The 23,628-nt window shown below is 33.4% G+C and overlaps 1 protein-coding gene across 1 annotated transcript in view; it reads right to left on the bottom strand.

Moving 5' to 3' along the window:
* Positions 1 to 534: 534 nt before the first annotated feature.
* The window catches only part of LOC140140292 (nuclear receptor subfamily 2 group E member 1-like), a 28,334-nt gene continuing 5,240 nt past the window's right edge, over positions 535 to 23,628 (bottom strand). Inside the window, exons 2-7 of the mRNA XM_072162074.1 lie at positions 10,610 to 10,843; positions 7,908 to 8,197; positions 6,563 to 6,745; positions 2,199 to 2,295; positions 1,617 to 1,766; positions 535 to 914 (exon numbers count right to left, since the gene is read on the bottom strand). Coding sequence (XP_072018175.1) covers positions 664 to 914; positions 1,617 to 1,766; positions 2,199 to 2,295; positions 6,563 to 6,745; positions 7,908 to 8,197; positions 10,610 to 10,843 — 1,205 coding nt within the window. The 3' untranslated portion in view covers positions 535 to 663. The remainder of the gene's footprint in view (positions 915 to 1,616; positions 1,767 to 2,198; positions 2,296 to 6,562; positions 6,746 to 7,907; positions 8,198 to 10,609; positions 10,844 to 23,628) is intronic.

The following is a 23,628-nucleotide window of genomic DNA, read 5'->3' as shown; positions in this document are numbered from 1 at the left end:
TGTTGTTGTTTTGCATATAAAATGTTTAAAAACGTTTTTATGACCTTTATACAACCCAATATTAAACGTCTTGGCAAACAAAGTAAAAAAAAAACCGTTTTATGACGTTTTAAAACTATTCTTGATGGAGCTGAGCTTTACCAAACTCTGCAATCTTGTCTGCAATGTTTCCATCTTTTTATTTTTTGGCCGTCATACGGTCCCGCGTACGACGCGCATGACGGAAGCAATAACACTGCAAAAACAGCAAAGCAACACTTAATAAACACTTTAACACTTCATAAACACTTGTTTGTACAGTGAAGGTATGGGGATGTTAATTTTTAAACACCAAAACATGTTTGAAAATATTATGAAGATGTTTATGTTTCTTAACACAAGATAGTGTTTAAAAATATATTTTAACACTATCTTGTGTTAAAACATACACATCTTCATATTTTAAATGTGTTTTGGTGTTTATAAATCAACATCCCTATATATACCTTCATTGTACAAACAAGTGTTTATGAAGTGTTAAAGTGTTTATTGATCTGCTGTTTTTGCAATGAAGAGCACGTAGCGTTGCTCAGATGAAAATTAATGTCGTAAAGGCCGAATTGCACTCGTTTTAGTTTAATGTCTTCATATTCAGTACAGCTCGATCGTTGTCCTTTGATCTAACTACAGAGTTCCCGGTGAATAATAAAGATCATGTAGCAGGGTTTGGAATGGTACCGTTCCCAGAGCTCGTCTGAAGAAAAGCTGCTCAATTGTAGACGGTCGCACTGCTCGGAGACTTGGAAGCAACAATAATAGTTTGCCAAAACGGAACGGCTGTAATGGGTGTCGGAAGGTCTCGTATTTACTCAGAGTCATTTGCGACTGGTCTTGGAGACTAACCACAACTGCGGGGTCTTGTAGTCCACATGTATCTGTTTTCAAACAAATGGGAAAAAAATAAAACATTGAGAGCGACAACTTTACTGGAATTATTTCTTACAAATTCAAATAATCTTTCCTGTCTTCCTTCATTCGTCTCTTTCTTATTTATCAGGTTCTTCAGTTTGTTTCTGTTTCTTCTATTTTATTCTTCATTTTGTCATTCTTTCTTTCTTTCCTTCCCTCTTTCCCATTCCTTTTCTTCTTTCTACATTAATTTTCTTCCCTTTGTTTCATTCCTTGTTTCTTTCGTTCTTTTTTCTTTCGTTCTTTTTCCTTCTTTCTTTCTTTCTTTCTTTCTTTCTTTCATAACTAGTTCCATTTAAACGTCCAAATGATTATGATGCTGGGCTGGTGGCAACGACTTTCCGTCAGGATATGCATTCTTCCTTTCTTTCGCTCTTTCCCTTCTTTCTCCGTTTACTCTCTTTACGTTGTATCTTTCTACCCTTTCTTTCTTTCTATGTCCTCTTGTTGTGTCTTTTTTCTTCATTTCTTAATTTATTTATTTCGTTTCTCATTCATTCTGTCTTCCTTTCTCCCTTTTCTTTCACTGTTTATTGCCTTCTTTGTTGTTTTTTGTTTGTTTGTTTTTTGTTTTTTTGCTTCAACATGTCCACTTTCCTTCTTTCTTTTATTCTTTCCTTCATTCTTTCTCTCCTTCCTTCTTTCCCGTTTTTTGGTAACACACGTACCTGCTTTGAACATGACAATCCCTTTTAGACATGCGTATTCGGTAGCATCTACATCTATTTGTTGTAACTTAGCAACAATCTCCTTGGTAACCTGTATTTCGCTTGACATGGCGGCTAACTTCTCCAAAGTTGTATTTTCTGGGGTCAAACCTGAATCATTCAAAAAATATCAAACATTACTTGAACCTTTAAAGTCAGTTTTGAGATATTTTCTATATTAAAAACCACTGAACCCGTACTAGGCTTGTTTGTACTTATTTTAATGCATTTATCATGCTGATATCAAATATGGTCATGAAAATTTATAATTCTGGAAATTTTGAAAAAATAACAAATAAATAAATGCATTTGAAATTTCTCATCTGCAGTTGACACCGCGTGGAGAAAGTCAAGTAAGTAGCAGTATCTGCCAGAAATAATTACTATCAACTGCATATTTACTTGTGAGAGGGATAGTTTTTCTAGCAATAACATGAATCCTGGTCTAGTCCCCTAAAAATTGAGATTTATTCCGTATTCAGTTACGTGCTCAAGCTACAGATAAATAGAGGGCTAGGGCGGGATCCAGGCTGCTGCGCTTACCTGCTGCCGCCATTAACGTTGATCCCTCTATTTCCATGTGCCACTGTGCAGCGCCAAGAATGAATAGCTCTCTCCAACTCTCTTCCAGTAAAAGTAACTATAGAGTTCAAAGATAATATCAAGAAAAATTAATATTTTATCAAACAATGACATATTTTGATTGATTTTGTTCAACAGTGCTAAAATTATTGAATAATCAGTTTGTTTCCTGTGTTTGAAGTCTTTTGTTTGCAGTTATTCAAAAAATTAAAAGATTATTTTTTAAATGCTAAAATCAAATTATCCACAATATTTCAATATCCTTTCTATGTGCTCTCTACTAAACTACTGAAGATAATATCTTAATCAATATTTAAATTTCGTGTTATCATGCGCTTGGAGTGATTTTCAAATAGGCTTATAGTAATAGTTTTAACGTGCTACTATTATGTGCTATCTACTGAAGATAGCATTTTAACCAATATTAAAGCTCGTGTTACGCATATGTGCATGGGGGATTGTCACTTGCTAATAGGCCTGTCAATAATTTAATGTGCTATTTATTATGTGCTATCTACTGAAGATAGCATTTTAACCAATAGTAAATCTCGTGTATGTGCTATCTACTGAAGATAGCATTTTAACCAATAGTAAATCTCGTGTATGTGTTGTCTACTGAAGATAGCATTTTAACCAATAGTAAATCTCGTGTATGTGCTATCTACTGAAGATAGCATTTTAACCAATTTTGATAGACTTTGGCCATTTCAGATAACACTGAAATAAGATCACAAATGCATTAGAAAACGCATGCAAGTTTTATTTTCTAATATCATTTATAACCAATTATCAAAATTAACATAAAATATTAAATTTATGAGCAAACTCATAGCCTATACTCCAAATTTTGAATGCTTAGACTTGGTGGCAAGTCTTTGAATTTAGTGACTGAAATTGTGAGAAATCATGCAAAATTGCATGTTTGTGGCCAATTTTCTCTTAAACAATATTAAATCTCATGTATGTGCTATCTACTGAAGATAGCATTTTAACTAATAGTAAATCTCATGTATGTGCTATCTACTGAAGATAGCATTTTAACCAATAGTAAATATCGTGTATGTGCTATCTACTGAAGATAGCATTTTAACCAATAGTAAATCTCGTGTATGTGCTATCTACTGAAGATAGCATTTTAACCAATAGTAAATCTCGTGTATGTGATATCTACGGAAGATAGCATTTTAACCAATAGTAAATATCGTGTATGTGCTATCTACTGAAGATAGCATTTTAACCAATAGTAAATCTCGTGTATGTGATATCTACTGAAGATAGCATTTTAACCAATAGTAAATCTCGTGTATGTGATATCTACTGAAGATAGCATTTTAACCAATAGTAAATCTCGTGTATGTGCTATCTACAGAAGATAGCATTTTAACCAAGTAAATCTCATGTATGTGCTATCTACTGAAGATAGCATTTTAACCAATAGTAAATCTCGTGTATGTGCTATCTACTGAAGATATCATTTTGACCAATATTTAATCTCGTATTGCGCATGCGCATTTGCTTACCAATAATTTAATGTGCTATTTATTATGTGCTAAGATATGATGCTATCTACTGAAGATAGCATTTTGACCAATATTTAATCTCGTATTACGCATGCGCATTTGCCTACCAATAATTTAATGTGCTATTTATTATGTGCTAAGATATGATGCTATCTACTGAAGATATCATTTTGACCAATATTTAATCTCGTATTACGCATGCGCATTTGCCTACCAATAATTTAATGTGCTATTTATTATGTGCTAAGATATGATGCTATCTACTGAAGATATCATTTTGACCAATATTTAATCTCGTATTACGCATGCGCATTTGCCTACCAATAATTTAATGTGCTATTTATTATGTGCTAAGATATGATGCTATCTACTGAAGATAGCATTTTGACCAATATTTAATCTCGTATTACGCATGCGCATTTGCCTACCAATAATTTAATGTGCTATTTATTATGTGCTAAGATATGATGCTATCTAGTGCTACTATTATGTGCTATCTACTGAAGATAGCATTTTAACCAATATTAAAGCTCGTGTTACGCATATGTGCATGGGGGATTGTCACTTGCTAATAGGCCTGTCAATAATTTAATGTGCTATTATTATTATGTGCTATCTACTGAAGATAGCATTTTAACCAATAGTAAATCTCGTGTATGTGCTATCTACTGAAGATAGCATTTTAACCAATAGTAAATCTCGTGTATGTGTTGTCTACTGAAGATAGCATTTTAACCAATAGTAAATCTCGTGTATGTGCTATCTACTGAAGATAGCATTTTAACCAATTTTTGATAGACTTTGGCCATTTCAGATAACACTGAAATAAGATCACAAATGCATTAGAAAACGCATGCAAGTTTTATTTTCTAATATCATTTATAACCAATTATCAAAATTAACATAAAATATTAAATTTATGAGCAAACTCATAGCCTATACTCCAAATTTTGAATGCTTAGACTTGGTGGCAAGTCTTTGAATTTAGTGACTGAAATTGTGAGAAATCATGCAAAATTGCATGTTTGTGGCCAATTTTCTCTTAAACAATATTAAATCTCATGTATGTGCTATCTACTGAAGATAGCATTTTAACCAATAGTAAATATCGTGTATGTGCTATCTACTGAAGATAGCATTTTAACCAATAGTAAATCTCGTGTATGTGCTATCTACTGAAGATAGCATTTTAACCAATAGTAAATCTCGTGTATGTGATATCTACGGAAGATAGCATTTTAACCAATAGTAAATATCGTGTATGTGCTATCTACTGAAGATAGCATTTTAACCAATAGTAAATCTCGTGTATGTGATATCTACTGAAGATAGCATTTTAACCAATAGTAAATCTCGTGTATGTGATATCTACTGAAGATAGCATTTTAACCAATAGTAAATCTCGTGTATGTGCTATCTACAGAAGATAGCATTTTAACCAAGTAAATCTCATGTATGTGCTATCTACTGAAGATAGCATTTTAACCAATAGTAAATCTCGTGTATGTGCTATCTACTGAAGATATCATTTTGACCAATATTTAATCTCGTATTGCGCATGCGCATTTGCTTACCAATAATTTAATGTGCTATTTATTATGTGCTAAGATATGATGCTATCTACTGAAGATAGCATTTTGACCAATATTTAATCTCGTATTACGCATGCGCATTTGCCTACCAATAATTTAATGTGCTATTTATTATGTGCTAAGATATGATGCTATCTACTGAAGATATCATTTTGACCAATATTTAATCTCGTATTACGCATGCGCATTTGCCTACCAATAATTTAATGTGCTATTTATTATGTGCTAAGATATGATGCTATCTACTGAAGATATCATTTTGACCAATATTTAATCTCGTATTACGCATGCGCATTTGCCTACCAATAATTTAATGTGCTATTTATTATGTGCTAAGATATGATGCTATCTACTGATGATATCATTTTGACCAATATTTAATCTCGTATTGCGCATGCGCATTTGCCTACCAATAATTGAATGTGCTATTTATTATGTGCTAAGATATGATGCTATCTACTGAAGATAGCATTTTGACCAATATTTAATCTCGTATTACGCATGCGCATTTGCCTACCAATAATTTAATGTGCTATCTATTATGTGCTAAGATATGATGCTATCTACTGAAGATAGCATTTTGACCAATATTAATCTCGTATTACGCATGCGCGTGGAGGGATTAATTGCCAATACTAATAAATAAATAAATAAATAAATTTCGGATTTATATAGCGCCTTTTTCCATCTAGATCTTGAAGGATTCAAAGCGCTGTAATTTCGCTGCCATGGTGAATCATCACAATCAGATCGCATCATCTAGGCCAGTTGCAGCCGAACCTTAGGCGCACACCGGACTAAGATTGTAACATCCACCAATTATCTGTGCAGCTCCCCAAATTCCATTGGGTGAAGGAAGTTTTTGATAACCAAATAACTAATCACCGATTTTTTTGAAAGCAGGAGGAAACCGGAGATCCCGGAGAAAACCTGCGAGAGCGAGCATGGAATCGGGATAAACCAAGTGCACATGAGTCCTTGGGCCGCGCCGGGCTTGAACCCGGGACCTCAGTGGTGCAAAGGGAGGGAACTACCGCTGCGCTAACTCGCCCTCCCGGTATTACCGGTATTATTGTTTTCCGCAATGAATTTAATAACGTGATATTTATTATGTTTTATATATTTTATTCATTATCATGATCATCAACAAAGCCAAAAGTCATTTGATCAGTTTATCTCTTAGTAATAATCATTCTAAACAAATTATATTTACCTGGTCCTTTTCTGGAAGACAGGCAAAAGCGGGAACATTCTTTGCCCATTTCACCGACATATGAAGCAACTTGATCGCAGTGTGGTGACTCACTAGCTCCACGTTATTATGGCTCACTAAGTCTACGTTATTATTACACATATTTTCTGGCTTTATTGGTATCGGACACACAGAATGCGGGAACTGTTGATTTGAAAGAAAACATAATAAAATTATTCTATTACACTAATTAGCGAAAGTGTTTCATTCTAAAAACACTGTCAATGTAACAAGAAAGACAAGTACTATATACAATATGTCCTTTTAAAACATCGTCCGGCTGATCCCTTCGTATAAGTGTTTTGTATACTTCACATTAAGACCTGTATCAAAATAATCTGATTCCCAACTTTTGAGTGAAATTGTGCTAGCGGTTTTGATATTAGAAGGAAACACGTGTTTCAGAACATTATGTTTGTATCCCACCACGGAGGATGAGGCTGTCACTTTTCGTTCTTAACATCTTATAATGGAACATAATCGCTTAAAATTTCACTGCGAGTATGAAAAAAAACACCAAAAACATGAGCTTTTTTTATGATGCCAAAATCTCTTTTTTAATGGGATAAAGCGGGTTGGATGATACTGTAAAGCTAGTCATACTCCTTTAAGGGGGTACTACACCCCTCGATAAATTTGTGTCTATTTTTGCATTTTTCTCAAAAACTAATAACACAGTGGTAACAAAAGTTATGTATATAGTAGGGGCAAGGAATCCAATTACTACACTGGAATTTCAGTGACCCAAGACAAGTGGTTTGTTATTTATGATAAGAAATAAGGTACCGCTAGCATGTACCTCGTTTCCTATCATATATACTGAACCACTTGTCTTGAGTCACTGAAATTTCAGTGTAGTAATTGGATTCCTTGCCCCAATAATATACATAATTTTTATTACCAGTGTATTATTATTTTTGAGAAAAATGCAAAATAATCAAATTTACCACAGAAATCAATTTAAATAAATCATGATCACATGATGATAAGCTATAAAATTATCAGCTCTACTATCTACTGATGATAAGTTTTTTCCAAAAGGTTATTTGTTGTTGTTGTTGTTGTTGTTGTTGTTGTTATATACTGGGTTTTTTTGTCAAAATATTATACATATCAGAAGTATTTGAAAATTGGTAAATCAACAAAAATAAAAACAAAGGTTAGGCCTATATTTTACTTGAAAATATGTACTTTTAAATCTAAACTGTTGTTTTAAAACATACGTGTATGTTTTAACTTGTAACTAAAATTAGTCAAATAAAATAATATTCAACATTTTCTGAATATTTTGAAAGAAGAAACATACCCTTAAGCAAGGTTCCTTGACCCTTTTACATGTACTTTCAAGTGAGTACACTCCTGCTCCATAGTTACACCGATACTCCGAAGAAGTCCTAACCGCTTGTCTCGTGTGAACATCATCTGGTATCTTGCATGGCAGGGAACATCCACAGAGTGCGTTGGGGGACATCTGTGGGACGTATTTCATGTTGGGAGGGGGCGGTGTAACCATATCTGGCATGTTTGAATCTCGCATGAACATAACCATGTGTTTTCGTAGAGTAGAAGTTCTGGGTCCACGCTCGTGTTGTACAGCTAAACAGTGATAGGAAACAAATTGTTAGCAATCGAATTAACTTCGCATGATACATAGCAAAAACATAGTTTATACACGCACTTGCCACCTCCAGTCCACAACACACCCCCACCAACACCCCTCCCCACATACCCCACACATCCTTCAATCACACACACAAAAGACCAACCAAATACAAAATTTCCTTCAGTATGCTTTTTAAAGGAGGATTTCGTGATCCTAGCATCCTTTTTTTATGACATTTTTCAGTAGATCCACGAAAAAAGCATATTCCCAAAATTTCAGTTGATACCGATTTTGCGTTTGCGAGTTATGCATGATTATATGTATTACACTGCTCCATAGGCCACTGTTTTTATACCAGAACGAAATTCAAATTTGACGATATTTTTGCCAAACGAATTAATCTGCAAGAAATATTTGGTACATAAACATTATGTAGCCAGAGGCTACAAGTGGTATAAAAATCTCAACTTTTTTGGAGGAAAGTAGGGGGATGCGGCTGTGGATCACGAAATGCCCTTTTAAATGTTTTTTTTTAAATTGTATGTGTTACAAGTAGGCTATTTGACATCATTCAAATCTGATGTTTGTATTATCTAAGACAGACAGATAATATTAATAGTAATGTATTTATTTTGTCAAACTTAACAAGCTGAATGAAACTTTTAGCCGTTCCAAATAAATATAGGTCAACATCCATGGCAAGCCAAATTTGTTTCGAAAAGAATATATAGGCTTATAGAACTAAACTATTTTTAAACATTTTCATGTGCGATAAAATAGCATTAAGAATGTTGTGTATATTACAAAAAATTTGAGAAAAATACACTCTAACAAAACATGCCTAGTATTAAGTCATACCGTTGCCTTTTCACCAGTCATCTTTAGAAATATTCCCTAGTCTACAACGAAATACGCGCTTAAACAAGGCCATGGAATCCCCGTAGAGAGTATAACACTCGGCAAATATTATTCTATTATTTTTTCTCAGGCTCGACATTTCATTAACTTTCTTTGTTAATTTGCTATTAAACTACACCTATTGATGAAAAACCTATTTGCATAAAAACACTCATACCAAATCGAACTATTTGTCTACCACTAAAGACGCGTAGTTAAAAATGGTGAGTACTCAAGAGCCGGATAACCCGAGTATATCACAGATAAATAGTTGCATCACTCGCGCTTTTCTCCTGGGATCATGCTACATGTTTCTCCCGCCCTTTTCGCTCAGTATAATTTACAGCTGATTAACACGCCGTATTTAATGCATTATTGTCTTTACAAAATTTTCGTTCGTTTGACTAGACTATTTGTATAAGAAGCGATATATGCACTTGGTAATATTAAACCATGATGTATTGTTATATTGGAGTGGTCACACTTCCCATTGGTCCCAGGTGTTTTATTTTCCACATCTCATTATATATAGGTCGTGCGTTCACCGTGGTTGGGATCAGCAAGGTAAACAGGAGCAAAAACTTGTTGAATTGGTTGGAAAGACATTTTTAATCACGAATTTTCATCACGAAAAAATAAAACACGTAACTGTAGGGTTTTTCAATAGGACTGAGATGGGACCTATCTGACTTATCGCGAGGACAATTAACATTTACAGTGCAGACTTCAAGCGCACACTCCAACAACATCAACCAAACGCATGAACCTCTCATAACACATATGAAAATACGGTATTGAGAATCATTAATCATGTTGTAGTCAAGTTTTAAATATTTGACTCTTGTTAATGTTGAAGAACTATTATCGTGATTACGTGGTTATGAATTAAAGAACCCGTTAAAAGGGACTTTTACGGCAGGAAGCTAAAGACTGGTCGGATATACCCAGACCATGGGCCTATCGAAAAGACATAGAACCAAGAACATAAAGAACCGACTATAAAAAAGTATCTGAGCTTCTTTGACAACCCATTATTTTATCAATTCAAGTTATCAAAGAAGTTGAATGCTTCAGAATCGTTGATATATATGGTACATTTCAATATTGTCAGAACGTTCCGCAGAACGTTCAGTCTTTCACTGGATGGACACTCTACATTAACAGTTGTTGTTATTATTATTATTATTATTATTATTATTATTATTATTATTATTATTATTATTATTATTATTATTATTTATTATTATTATTATTATTATTATTATTATTATTATTATTATTATTATTATTATTATTATTATTATTATTATTATTATTATTATTATTATTATTATTATTATTATTATTATTATTATTATTATTATTATTATTATTATTATTATTTTTATTATTATTATTATTATTATTATTATTGTTCCTAAAACAAAAGCTTACAGAACAAGAAAAGAAGCAATATAGTCTTCCTCCAAATCCATGATAAGTAAAAAATAGATTGTACACTAACTTACCGTCTTTGTTCATCTCAACACGAAGACATTTGTTGAGTCTACACGACCTGCATTGGTTTCTATGCGTCTTATCTATAGGACATGGTCCGCTATTGCGATTCTTACAGACGTAGGTTCGATTCCTTCTGATACTTCTTTTGAAGAACCCACTGCAACCGTCACAGGCGTAGACACCATAGTGCTTGCCTGAACTACGATCTCCGCAAACTTTACATGGTATGTCCAGAATACGACCTGAGGAAGAGTGGAAAGAGTTTGAGAAACTTAATGGTGTGATGTCCAAATAATATACAGAGCAAAATACTTAAGAACGGTTTTTTTTACCCCTGTATATCCTAAACAAAGACAGATATGTCATAATTAGAACCAGCAACCAATTGCTGCATTTTTAAGGTAGGATTTAAGATCTCATTTGTTGGAATCGGTCACGAAATAAAGACACAGTGATCCAAAATGGAAGATGCAAATTTCATTGCTCGAACAAAAGAATAGCGGTGTGCTTTCCATTGATTAGAACATTAAAATGCAACTTTGATTTCGTCACTTTCTTGGGTTTCAGGTCAGCGTTTCTTTAATTCTCAACCGATTTCAACAAATTAAAGGGTACATATTGTCTTTACTTAGGATATGCAGGGGTGAACATAACTGGTACCTTACTTCGTTTGCTGATGTCTGTATTTTACCAGGTGAAGTGGTTGAAGATATATTATGTGCGCATGCAATATGTAGCCTATATTAGAATGTCGATTTTCCTGAACCTGCAACTCCGTGCAAAAAGGAATTGAGTTGGTGTGGAAAGGGGTGGTTGTGGGGAGGGGGGTGTACGTGTGTGGGGTAGGTAGGGGATAATGAGTAATAAAAAAAAAATATTTTTTTTGTTACGTTTCCCGAAAAAATGTGTCAAAAAACGCTTTGAAGGGATTTTCTCCCAAACTGAAAATTGTTGCTCTAATTTGACCTCACAGATGGATTCAGAGTTAAGATCAATATTTTAAAATGCATCGACTAGCGTTTAATTTGGTATTCCATCGATCACTCTCACATGTCAGTCGTGATGTAAATATGTTTACATTGTCTTACCGTCATTAATATTTCCGATATGTTGAACACCTGGATTCATATCATTTAACTATTACAAAATACAATTATGAGAACACACACCCACACAAGTTGACATCTTCTGTAAATAAATTGATCACTAAAAGTCAAACTATCTTTTGAAAAATTGATTTCTACTTTTAGATGTCAACTTATACCAATAGGATAGTTATGGATTAGATAAATAGTGCTTCGACGTCATGTGGTCGAGAGAGATAGAGAGTTGGCCAAGCAAATTCTCATATAGGCCTATCCCTGGGCCAAGGCAAAACATTTCAAAATTTCACAAATTTCAAAATTCTATAGTTTGGTCAGATACCGTATTCGAAGTCATCATGCAAATGCATTCAAATGATGAAAAACAGTGCTAGTATTGGGTTAGTGGTTATTTTCATAGACTTTTTTTTATTAATTAAAGAGAAATTGCCATTGAAATACCGCACGCAAAGTTAAATGTTTATTAGGGAGTGTTCATAAATGGTCTAAATGGTGTAAAAGTGTTTGTTTGTTTTTATCCCCGGCTCCCGTGTCCTATAAAAAAGAAACTAAAAATATAAAAAATATATATGTTATTAACTCATTAGCTAAAAATGACCATTTTAAGTTATTACTCATTGGAGTTATAGGGCCTACGGTATAGTGTTACATCCAAATTGTAAAGTGCGCAAATTTTGTTGATTTGAAGCTTGCAGCTACACAATTAATGAATACCGTGGAGCGCGCAAATTTTTGGGATGATTATGCCTTGTCGTACATTACCCCGTACCCTCAAATGTTTTTGATTCCCCCCTATTAAGGACTCAATATTTTTGACCCCCTTTCTTAGGACGCAATTGTTGTTGTTATTTGATCCCCTATATTTCCAACCCCACCAAAGTTTTTATGAACACTCCCTTAGCAGAAAATGTGAGTAATCCGCAGGGTTTCAACATGTGTCAGTTTACCTTTACCTTTCATCGTTTGCTAAAATAGGCTCTTGAAAATAATAGTAACATGTAACCTTAAGTTGTGGATTTGGACCTAATATATTCAAATGTATTATATGACTGCACATGCGTATTGGAGTTTAAAAGCCGCATCCCGACAGATGTACAAATTTTTTGATATTTGTTTTGTTGAATGATAGACATTTAGCATTGTCTGTATCACACCTGTGACACAATACGTCTATTTGATGTTCTAGTTTTAAGGAGGCTTGAACTTCGTGACTTTTTAGCACATTTATAATTAGAATCTCACGTTCATTCGATCGATTGGAGGGAATAATGATCAGATGTGCATACATACAGAGCGTCCAAAAAGTTAAACCCAACTTTAAATTACTTTGGCTATGTCGCTGCGCAGTTTTGTTAACTTTCGTGACTGGAAAGAAACATTGAATATAATACATTTTCAGCGTTTCAAACTATTTCTTTAACTCTCAGCTATTACAGACCATCCCAAAAGATCAATCCGAAACTTACATCAGAAACGTTGGAATTTTTGTGCCATAAAATTTTGTTCGGCCTTAGAAAACATCCCGATTCAACCCGGGCACTCACCAAAATGGGTGATGGGGATGTGCGACCACAATGACTCCCATTTTTCATATTCCTCTCACCCAATAACCCCTATTTTGTTTTACTGAACGCCCTCTCACGTACCCTTTTTTTGTTTTCTTGTCACCAAAAGACACCCCCTTTTTCAAGAATTTTTGACAAAATTTGGATAATATCTCACCGAATGACCACATTTTTTTTTCATTATTTTTCTTCAAATTGTTCAAAAAATTTCAAATTTAGGAGGACTTTTTGAAAATTTTGCATCAACTGTTTCTTTTGACCCAAAAGTTTCCCCATGTCTCACGGAAAGACCCCTTTTTTGAGGCCTTCTCCAAAGACCCCTAGTTTCAAACTGCTGTCCACACATTCCCATGACTTCCCAAATCGAGTGCCCCCCCCGATTCAACAGTTTCAAATTTGCCATATCATAATCAACTTTTGTTGCACCTGCATTTTCTGTTCTGTTTATTTATGTTGTCAAAAGGCACGAATTACAAATCGATGGGGCGTGATAATTTGAACAAAAATATCATTCTATTAAATACGATATCATGTTGACTCAAACATTGACTTCAAATCGGTTGAAGTGGGCCCTTAATAGATGTCAATATATTTCTATCATCTCTGTAACATCTGTGAAATTCTGACATTTTTACGTAGGTAACCATGAGCCAGAAATGGCGTTTTGTTCTTTCGCGGCGCTCTAAGCAAAATGTATGACTTTTAAAAGATGATTGCGTAGAACCGTTTGAGTAAACACTTTAGCAGAAGCTGCATATCCGCCAATACACGCTTTTTCAATGGGAAATGAACTTTGCTGCTTGGATGATGTCACGATGAGGTTAGCATTTATTCCGTATTGAAAAGTGTGTACTGACGGATATACAGTCGACCGGCCTCTCTTAGTAAGAAAGGAACAGAAAATCCGCCACGGAAAATAGACAGCTTTATATATGACTTTAAATTCAAGAGGAACCCAAACCATTTTCGTTATAATTATACCATATAATTCCTAGTATCTATGAGCAATTGAGCATTGAAAGTGATAAATTTACGAGAACGGAACATAGAAAGTCTCACTATGATTTTTCGGGGAAATTTTGGAGAACTACCTATATTTTCGTTTCGTTTACATGAAAAAATATTACCATGCAAATCGTAGGACTTATAAAAGTTAGCAACATATATATGAGCACAGGAAGCGCGCGATGGATAAAATACAGGTAGTCACGGTCACAAAAAGATCCTAACAAAAGTGACGGTGAATAAAGTTAGAAAATGACAAAACCCGTCGGATACATTTAAAAATTGCTCCGTAAGTAAAAACATTTCACTTCAATCGGTGTTTAGTACAAAAGGTATGCTTTAGCAAACAAATGGGTCAAAATTCGACTTGCGGAGAATTCTGCATGAATTCATCAACTTATGGGGACTGTGCACATTCACAAATGCATTAATGAAAATTGTTTTAACTTCTTAAATGTGCAAAATATATATAAAGAATACATTTTTTTGAAAGGAAATAAGTTACGGAATAATATAAACCGCAGATATTTTGAACACACTATACTATCATGGCTATAGAAAAATATGACTTTTTGTCCGAGTTAAGATCTTATTGGGATAACCTGTATACAGTATAAGTCCATTATTTTAGTACCCAGGTCATTGGGTAATTTTGCACTCAAAATTTTGCGGTAGTATACACTTTATTTTATATTGTTGACTTTTTACTTCACGGTTTTTTACATAAGAGCTATATTTTTAGATTAATCTTCTTCTGACTAGTCGGTTGTTTACAGCTCTTCTGTAAAGCCATCCATTATTTTATTGCTATTATTAACTTAAAAGGCTCATATTTACGCAAAAGTGCATTAAAAGAAAAAAGGACTTGCAGCATTTGTTTATCTTCTGAACTGAAGTTGTGCTATGATCAGCAAATCAGGCAAAACCTGCGTAATCATGATTTATTTATTTATTTATTTATTTATTTATTTATTTATTTATTTATTTATTTATTTATTTATTTATTTATTTATTTATTTTAAATGGGTCATAATCAACTTATTTTCATATCAAAGTATAACAAATAATGGAAGATCGAGACATGTTATAGATTTGGGGGAAATTGAGGGAAATGTGGTGTGCTTTTAGACTGTAATAACATTATATTATGTTGCATCTAATTTTTTCTCAAAAAGACCTAATTTGTTGGGTGTTTTGGGGAAATATATCCATATCTTCAATACGAAAGGTCAAAATTGTCAAGTGATCGTCGGTTTTCATCCATACTTCGAGGACTGTTAAATATCAATCCCGGATATCATTGATATTATCAATGTTTAATCATTTGCCATAAAATGTGTATTATATCGCGAATTTCAAAAAATTAAAATATTTGATATCAGGACTCAGGAGGACATTCTTCGTATTCAGAATGCAATTCGATATGTCTGATGTGCTCTCATGTCCCACAAAAAAAATACTGCCCGAACGCTCGACTCATACCAGAGCCCTTTAAAACACATCAAAGAATAGGAAACTTATACTTACGGTGATGTGCTCACGTATAGTAGTGCAATTTTTTAGAGCTCCGGGCAAAAAAATCATACTAATACCATTGAATACTAGTATATTAAATGCTGACTAGTGTTATCAAATCTCATAATTACATTGATTACCTATATAATTTGTTAAGTTCTCAAACATGCTCACCCACAGGACTCAATTCTCTAACCCCAAATTATTCATGCATTCATACAATGACATTTGGGTATGTTGAGCACAAAACCTCATACTCCATAATATAAGGTCAAATTTTGAGCTTTGATTGTAATATGTAGGTCAACCAACTGCGCCGTTGAGATGAGACCACTATGGCTCAAAGTGCTACGATTAGATCATTAACCTCCCAGCACCGCCTCCAATATTATTCCAGGAGGGTATTTGGTTGTACAATGAAAAAGTCAATTGGCAGTAAAAGTTAAAGAGCTTATTTTGCATATTGAGCACACATAAAGATGAATTCAAAAAGATGCGCCTCGGGCAAGTTGAAAGTCATGGTCAAAAGGTATATTGTGTACCATTTATGGTCATTCACACGGTATTTGGTGATCCACTTTATTAAAACGGACTGTTTTTAATCCAGATTGAGTACGCACTTTGCTAAAACACCGCGTTAAAGGCGTGGTGTGCGTATAAATGTGTGACGGCGTATTTGGATATGAATGGGTATTTTGTCTCCCAGGTAATGATAAATGCGAAGAGAATAGCCCTAGCCGCCTAATGCAGATCTATTAGATTTGGATTGGATGACTTATAATCTACATCTAGGCCTATTAGAGATGTGTGAAATGAATAAAGAGCTTCAACCGCTCATTTTGTTTGAAATTTGAACTTTAATATTAGTTCACATAATATTATTTTATACATATTTATGGAATGATGTTGTTTTGTATATTTTCTTCATTTATCACGATACTGTTTTGATAGGTTTGTGAGGTCAGCGAGTTTTCAAGTTAGAATGTTATTTTATCAATCTTTGAGATACGTTTATGATTTTCTTTCATTTGTTTTTTTTAATTTATTGATTCAGTAATCAGTAGTTTCATTTATACATGCTTTGAAGATATAATAAGTCAAAATTTGCTGAAAATGTTGACGAAAGTCCATAAGCTTATGTTTAACTATCATTGAGCACGCGCCAAAAATTTAAAAAAAAATATTTTGAAACAAATTCTGAAGTTTCTTTTTCACTCTTGAAATGATAAATATAAGAGCTTTAAATTGGAAAATATAAGAATTCATACCACATAATAGTATTTATTCGTAAGCTTTAAAATTTAGTTCAGAAATGACTCATAATTTACTCCGAATGATGACTGTGAGAAAATTAAGTTATACCACTTTCATTTCAAAAACCCAGAAGCACTTTAAATAACTTTCAATAATATGAAAGAAACTCAAACCAGATCAACAAGTCAACAACTTCAAAACCTAAAACCCCGAAACAAAACATCAGATTGCATTCGTACGGTTTAAATCTGATAGCCCTAATCAGAAATCATTAGTCTCCTTTTCACAGTCGTTTTCTAACCCAGGTGCGAACCACAACGCAAAAGAGCTCGCTCATCCGAAATGGTAATGATGATTATCTTGAAAGGAACCACATGCCGACAAAAATTTGAAAGAACACCGATTATGAACCAGTTTTTCTATAATCGACCGAGAGAAAATATGTTTTTATCATAGTATCAGTGCGGCAGAACATGTTGAAATATTCTTTGTATGAACTGATGAGTTCACGGTTGGGGAAAATCGATTTGAAATCCTGAGTATACAAATTCGCAAATTATGTTTCAAGAACCTCTAGGCTGCTTAATCCAAGGGATGTTTGTACTTGATACAATTCTGTTTATATTTCAAATTTTGACATGAAAAGTTAGACTTCTGAATATAAAACTTGAGATTATTTACAGAAGTACCATGCACTATGAACCACAATGGCCTCATCCCAATGGCATTGTTCAATAACCTCAATCAAACATGCATAGTGCAAAATTTGACCTCAAGTTGCAACGTATGAGTTTTTGTACCCAAATTGTCAAAGGTCATTCAATGAATGTGCAAATGTAGTGGGGTTAAAGAACAGTGCCCTGATAGATGAGCATGTTGTGGATGCCGATCACTTGGAGGGTTAACAGGTTACACAATGAATCTACTATTCGAGAATATTGAGATAAAATCGGATGTTTTCGGTTGCTTCATTTTGACTAAGGTGATTTGTCGATTTTTGACCTCAATTATGCTATAATTCGTTTTTGCTTGTCGTAACGCAAATAGTGATTTAACACCGGAATGTTCTTTTCAGTTAAAAGATGTAAATTTTGATATAGTGTGCAAGGTACCTTTTAGTACAGAAAAAATAGGTCATAAATTAGCTTGAGTAAGGTAAGGTGAAATCTATTGCATCAATTTTAACTTGTAGACCTGATATAACTTGTGGACAAAGCGCTGTAAAGAAACTGCGTCTTGATCATGTTGATTTATTTTGCCAGTTTAATATTATGGAAAGGTATATTTATTTTCTGGCAAGGTATATCACAAGATTTTTGTCCCACTCGGAGCTATTCACATTATATACCGTATAGCTTATGTGGTGGATATTTGTGTGACACTTGGGATACAGACTGCTTCTTTCTTTCTTTCTTTCTTCTTTCTTCCTTTCTTCCTTTCTTCCTTTCTTTCTTTCTTTCTTTCTTTCTTTCTTTCTTTCTTTCTTTCTTTTTTTCTTTCTTTCTTTCTTTCTTTCTTTCTTTCTTTCTTTTTTGTAACTTTTACGCTTATAATATTTTTTTTAAACCGTTATAAACGTGTTCGAAACGCGTTTTGATTTTGTTCATTCAAGTTTTAATAACATTTAAGTAACGAGTTATCTAAAGGTCATTAAAACAAAAGGTCATTAAAACTATTATTAATTAATGCAAGATATTTTTGGCAAACATTTTTGCAAAATCAGCTATAATAACATTATGTTATACCATTTTACATCAAGTTTCCACAAATGTTTTCTGAGTGTCATTAAAATGTTTTATACCCTTCATATAACCCGATATTAAACGTTTTCTGTAAAACGTTTCGTGTTTGCTACGGAGTGATTTCATCATTTTTAGCCAATGTTTTGATCATGGAAATTGCCTGCGTTGCTCGTAAAAAGAGATTCAAAACGTGATCATTTTCGTACCAAAACTAACGAAAATACATGTCTTTTTGCAATATAGATCCATAATCATAGTTGGTATAAAAATAATTCGACCCAATTTATAACCCGACTTTTCACTTTTACGTATACTCCTTACTAGAATCGTACTCTCTAAATGTAAAAGTCCACTCCCCAAAAGAATGATTCACTTATAAAACCACTCAAAAAAGAGCGAAAACCTCTCTAAAAGGGTGAATTATAACTCTTTCAATGAGTTAAATGAAGGACAACTCTAAAAATGTGTTGTCCTTCATTTAACTCATTGAACGAGTTAAAATTCACTCTTTTCGAGTGGTTTTCACTCTTTATTTGAGTGGTTTGAAAGTTAAAAAACACATTTCACTCTTTTATGAGTGGTTTTATAAGTGAATCACTCTTTTGGGGAGTGAGATTTTCACTCTTTTACATTTAGAAAGTAACATAATATTCAAGCGGTATCAAAAGATTGGTACCCATCAGTTTTCACTGATAGTGGATGAGTCTGACGCATCCAAATTCAACATCAGATCCAAATAATTTGTATAATGTATAACAAGTCATAAACTATACATTCTAGACATTTCAAGAATTTTTGAAAGAGGCATTTTCAATAAACATCAACATTAATGGGTACCAATTATTTTGACAGAGCTTGTACAATTCTTCAAGAAACAGCAAATTTCAAAGAGATTTAGTCAGACACTGTTTTGAGCAAATTTGACACTCATTTTGGCAAGTATAAGTTGTGATTTGTTTACAACAACTAGAAATGTTTGATAATGTGACATGATCTGGTGCAAAGTAGGAAATTTTGAAAAGTAACCTATACACTCTAATTTCGAGCTATTCATTTTTTAAAGATAAAATCACTATTCATTTATTTTTGATCCCGTTAAATACTGTTCATTTTGATTAGGTTTATTCAAATTGAATATTTTTCGTTTTAATTTAACAAGTAACTATTCATATTGGCAAGATCTCCAACTCATTAATTTACAAGATTATCCATTTCATTTTGACAAGTCCCGCTCTGACAAGACAAACTACTCAAATTAAGTTGGGTCATTTTTGACAAGAATCTATTCATTCTATAATAATTGACAAGATCAAATTTTTCAAATAATATCTATTTGAATAGTTTCTTGTAATTTTGATGAGAATGCGAGTTATTTTGAGGAGAAATCTGTTATGTTCCCAGCTGATTAGATTCCCTTGTCAAATTTGACAAGTTTGACAAGAGTGTATGTGCAAATTCATTTGTCCATCGCATACTTAGTCGCAAAGTTACAAACTTTTTATATGTCCATTTTCTATGTTTTATTACATTATATTGTTGTTGTTGTCATGAAAAAGAGACATGAAATTAGAGAAGGCTTTTTCATTTTTTCCAAATATTTGTTTTAAACAAAAATATAGGCCTATACCATATGTGCAATTTTTAGCTTTATAGAGTAAAGTGACAAAATTGCTTTTTTCACATGTTTTCTTCAATATTTCGGAAAAAGAGAAAAAATAAAAAAAAATGAAAAGAACCTTCCCTAAGTTCGTGTCTCTTTTTCATGAAAAGCTATAACTGAAATGTTTTACTCCGAACCATTTTTTTTATGTTGTCACAAAAATTTGGTGTAAAAAAAGTGAATTTGTGTGATTTGTTCAAAAACTCGCGATTTTTGAAGAAAGCTGCAAGACGTCATCATGGGATTTCTTGACTCATTTCCTTTCCAAAAATGTATACTTTTATATACTTTGGACATAATAAATGCAGAAATAATGATGCTCGAAAGGGTCCACGTTCTTTCCCCTTTATCCCCTTTATTTTGTATTAAGAGAAACAGTTTTGACTGGTCTAAATGTTCCACATAGAGGTCCAAAACCTCACTCTCAAAAGCGGTGATAAATGCATTCGTCCTAATTTAGATTATTATTTGGAACTTAAATAAATATAATTATCTTATTTCAAAAATCAAATTTAATTATTATGGTCAAAATGCCATAAATGTAAACACAAATCTTGATAAAATTCCAGTGCTTTGGTTCAGTTTGAACCTATAATATAGCCCTAGTTTGTAGATACGATTCAGATGGAAATATTGCTGAAAACATGGAGAAAGGAAATATTGCATTTTTTGCAGAGTTCAAATCATGCTGTTGACTTTGTGACTATACATATTACCGTCAATTTCTCATTCATATCTTCCACTTGAATTCATCATAAAGAAAATTTGAGATGGGAAAAAATATTGCATAAATCGGTCTGGACTATGGTATGTAGATATCGTACATCGTATATTAATATACATAATTGGTTTGTTAATAAATGTAATATTTGTAATTTGTTTGTATTATTTAAAGGGTGGTTGTTTGTGAGCAGATCTACAGCCTCATTCTCCAACGCCACCCCACTCATCCTGTCAAAATGGTGATTTTGGTATATCTAAACATCCCAGTGAAATATTCATGATATTAGGCGATAAATATGTTCCGTTCACACGTTATGGACGAAAAAGTGATAGCCTCATCCCGGTGGTGGTTACCATAGTGTTCTATAGGCCGTTGTGAAACACGTTTTTGCTACCTTAGTTAAAAAACATGATGTCCAAACTAGGAAAACTTTATACTATTGCTCATATGCGAGTTGAGAAAACTCTGGAACTCCATTTCAAAAGGCTTTGCTAGTGGCACTGAGCGAGTTCAAAGAAAACCCGGAAAGAAGAGCCACGCGACTATTATTTTGAAAAGCTCTGTCCCATATGAAGATCGCCTCAAAGAGCTTTGTACTTTTTAAGTCTTGAATACCGCCGCAAACATGGTAAACTTAAAGACGTGAACTCGTTTGATAGCTCTGTCAACATTCCAATACAGGACCAACATTTTAAACCAAACATTTTAAACCACATGTGCAATTCGCGAAACGATATCCCTGATTGTATGATGATCAAAGGATGTCGTTTCATGTATTGCAAATGCGGTTAAAAATGTTTTGCTGCAAATGTTGGACCTGTATTTATTTGAAATGAAGGTAGGACAGTCTGAAGATCGGTCGATCCTTCATGTAATTATTTCGTGTAAGCTAATCCTAACCCTAATCCTAACCCTAACCCTAACCCTAACCCTAACCCTAACCCTAACCCTAACCCTAACCCAAACCCTAACCCTATTCCTAACCCTAAACTAACCCTAACCCTAATTTCGTGTATAATTACATGAAGGAGTAACCTGATGATCGTAACCTGTATAAATTTGATGAACATGATGAACGGAAATCTCTTTTGTTAGAGACCTCGATCGAGTTCAAAATCATGGAAGAACTTAAAAACAGAATGTTGTCTTTAAATGTATAAATGTGTGTTCAAGACTTAAAAAGCGCAAGCTCTTTGAGGCGATCTTCATATAGGACAGAGCTTCTCAAATAAATCGTGTATTCAAGACTAAAAAGATTCAGTTAGGGGGTTTCCTTTTGCGCCACATGTACAGTTTGATTATTTTATTTTGTAAAATAAACGTACCAAACGTGCAAAACGTTTTAATAATATTAATCAGAAAACTTTTTTGAAAACAAAACATTGTAATATAATGTTAATAGGCCAAGTGTTGACAAAATATGTTGCAAAAATGTTTGCCAAAAATAATTTGCAATAACATTTTGACAACATTTTAAAATGTTGTTGCAGTGTGTTTACGAAACAAAGAGGATTTCTTTTCGAAGCAAAAGTTTCATGCTTCAACTTCTCAAAAAGTGTTCTGTGGTAATAAGATATTCCATCAAAATTGTCACTCTTCTAATGGTTAAGGGATCTGAATGAGCGTTTTGAGCGTTTCGACATTATTTTTTGTGGGACATGAGAGCATATCAGACATATCGAATTGCACTCTGATAGTCGGTTGGCTTACGTGATATTTTTCATATTTGTCAAATTTTTGGGTAGATTCTTGGCAACCATGTTTAAACACATCTAGAAACTCCACTGATTAAGGAAAAAATGGTTGCCAGTTTTTTCATTAACATTTAGAACCTCCATTTTGAATTTCAAAATGGCCGCCAATTTTTTTTTTAAATTCCAATTAACCATAACTGTTCATTCAAATAATTCATACAATAATTATTATATTTCATCTAAACTCATAATAAAGGTGTCAACGATTCATTAGAAACAAAATAAGAGCATTAAAATACTCAAAATTAGTCAAAATCCAAGATGGCCGCCATATTTTAGGCTTTTTTACGTAAAATGCCATAACTTTTGAAGCAATGGACATATGAAGATGGTTTTGATGGCTAACCATATGTTTTGGCATATGAGGATTCCAATAATATCAATGTATTTATGATTGGAACATTTTTTACTCGCATCAGAACTTTTCCTGTATCTGCTTCACGCATTACAATACGTTGCAATCTCGCCGTGATTTGATAGTATATTCACTATGCAAATAACCACTTTCCTTGATCCACAGTGTATCGGGGACTAACCCTTATGCCAAATAGCTCTCCCAATTTTACGTGCTGAAGGCCACACTTGCCATATCCCAGTAACCATCAAAGGAGGTGCTACATGTTTCCCGTGTGTGGGAATTTCTAGCGCACTTGTGTATAATATGTGTATTTGCCAAATGCCAAATATGGACATCATGACCAATAT

The sequence above is a fragment of the Amphiura filiformis genome, chromosome 19 (genome assembly GCF_039555335.1).
Source record: "Amphiura filiformis chromosome 19, Afil_fr2py, whole genome shotgun sequence".
NCBI classification, from domain to species: Eukaryota; Metazoa; Echinodermata; class Ophiuroidea; order Amphilepidida; family Amphiuridae; genus Amphiura; species Amphiura filiformis.
Note: the sequence above shows the minus strand (reverse complement) of the source record. Positions and strands in the feature narration are given on the sequence as shown.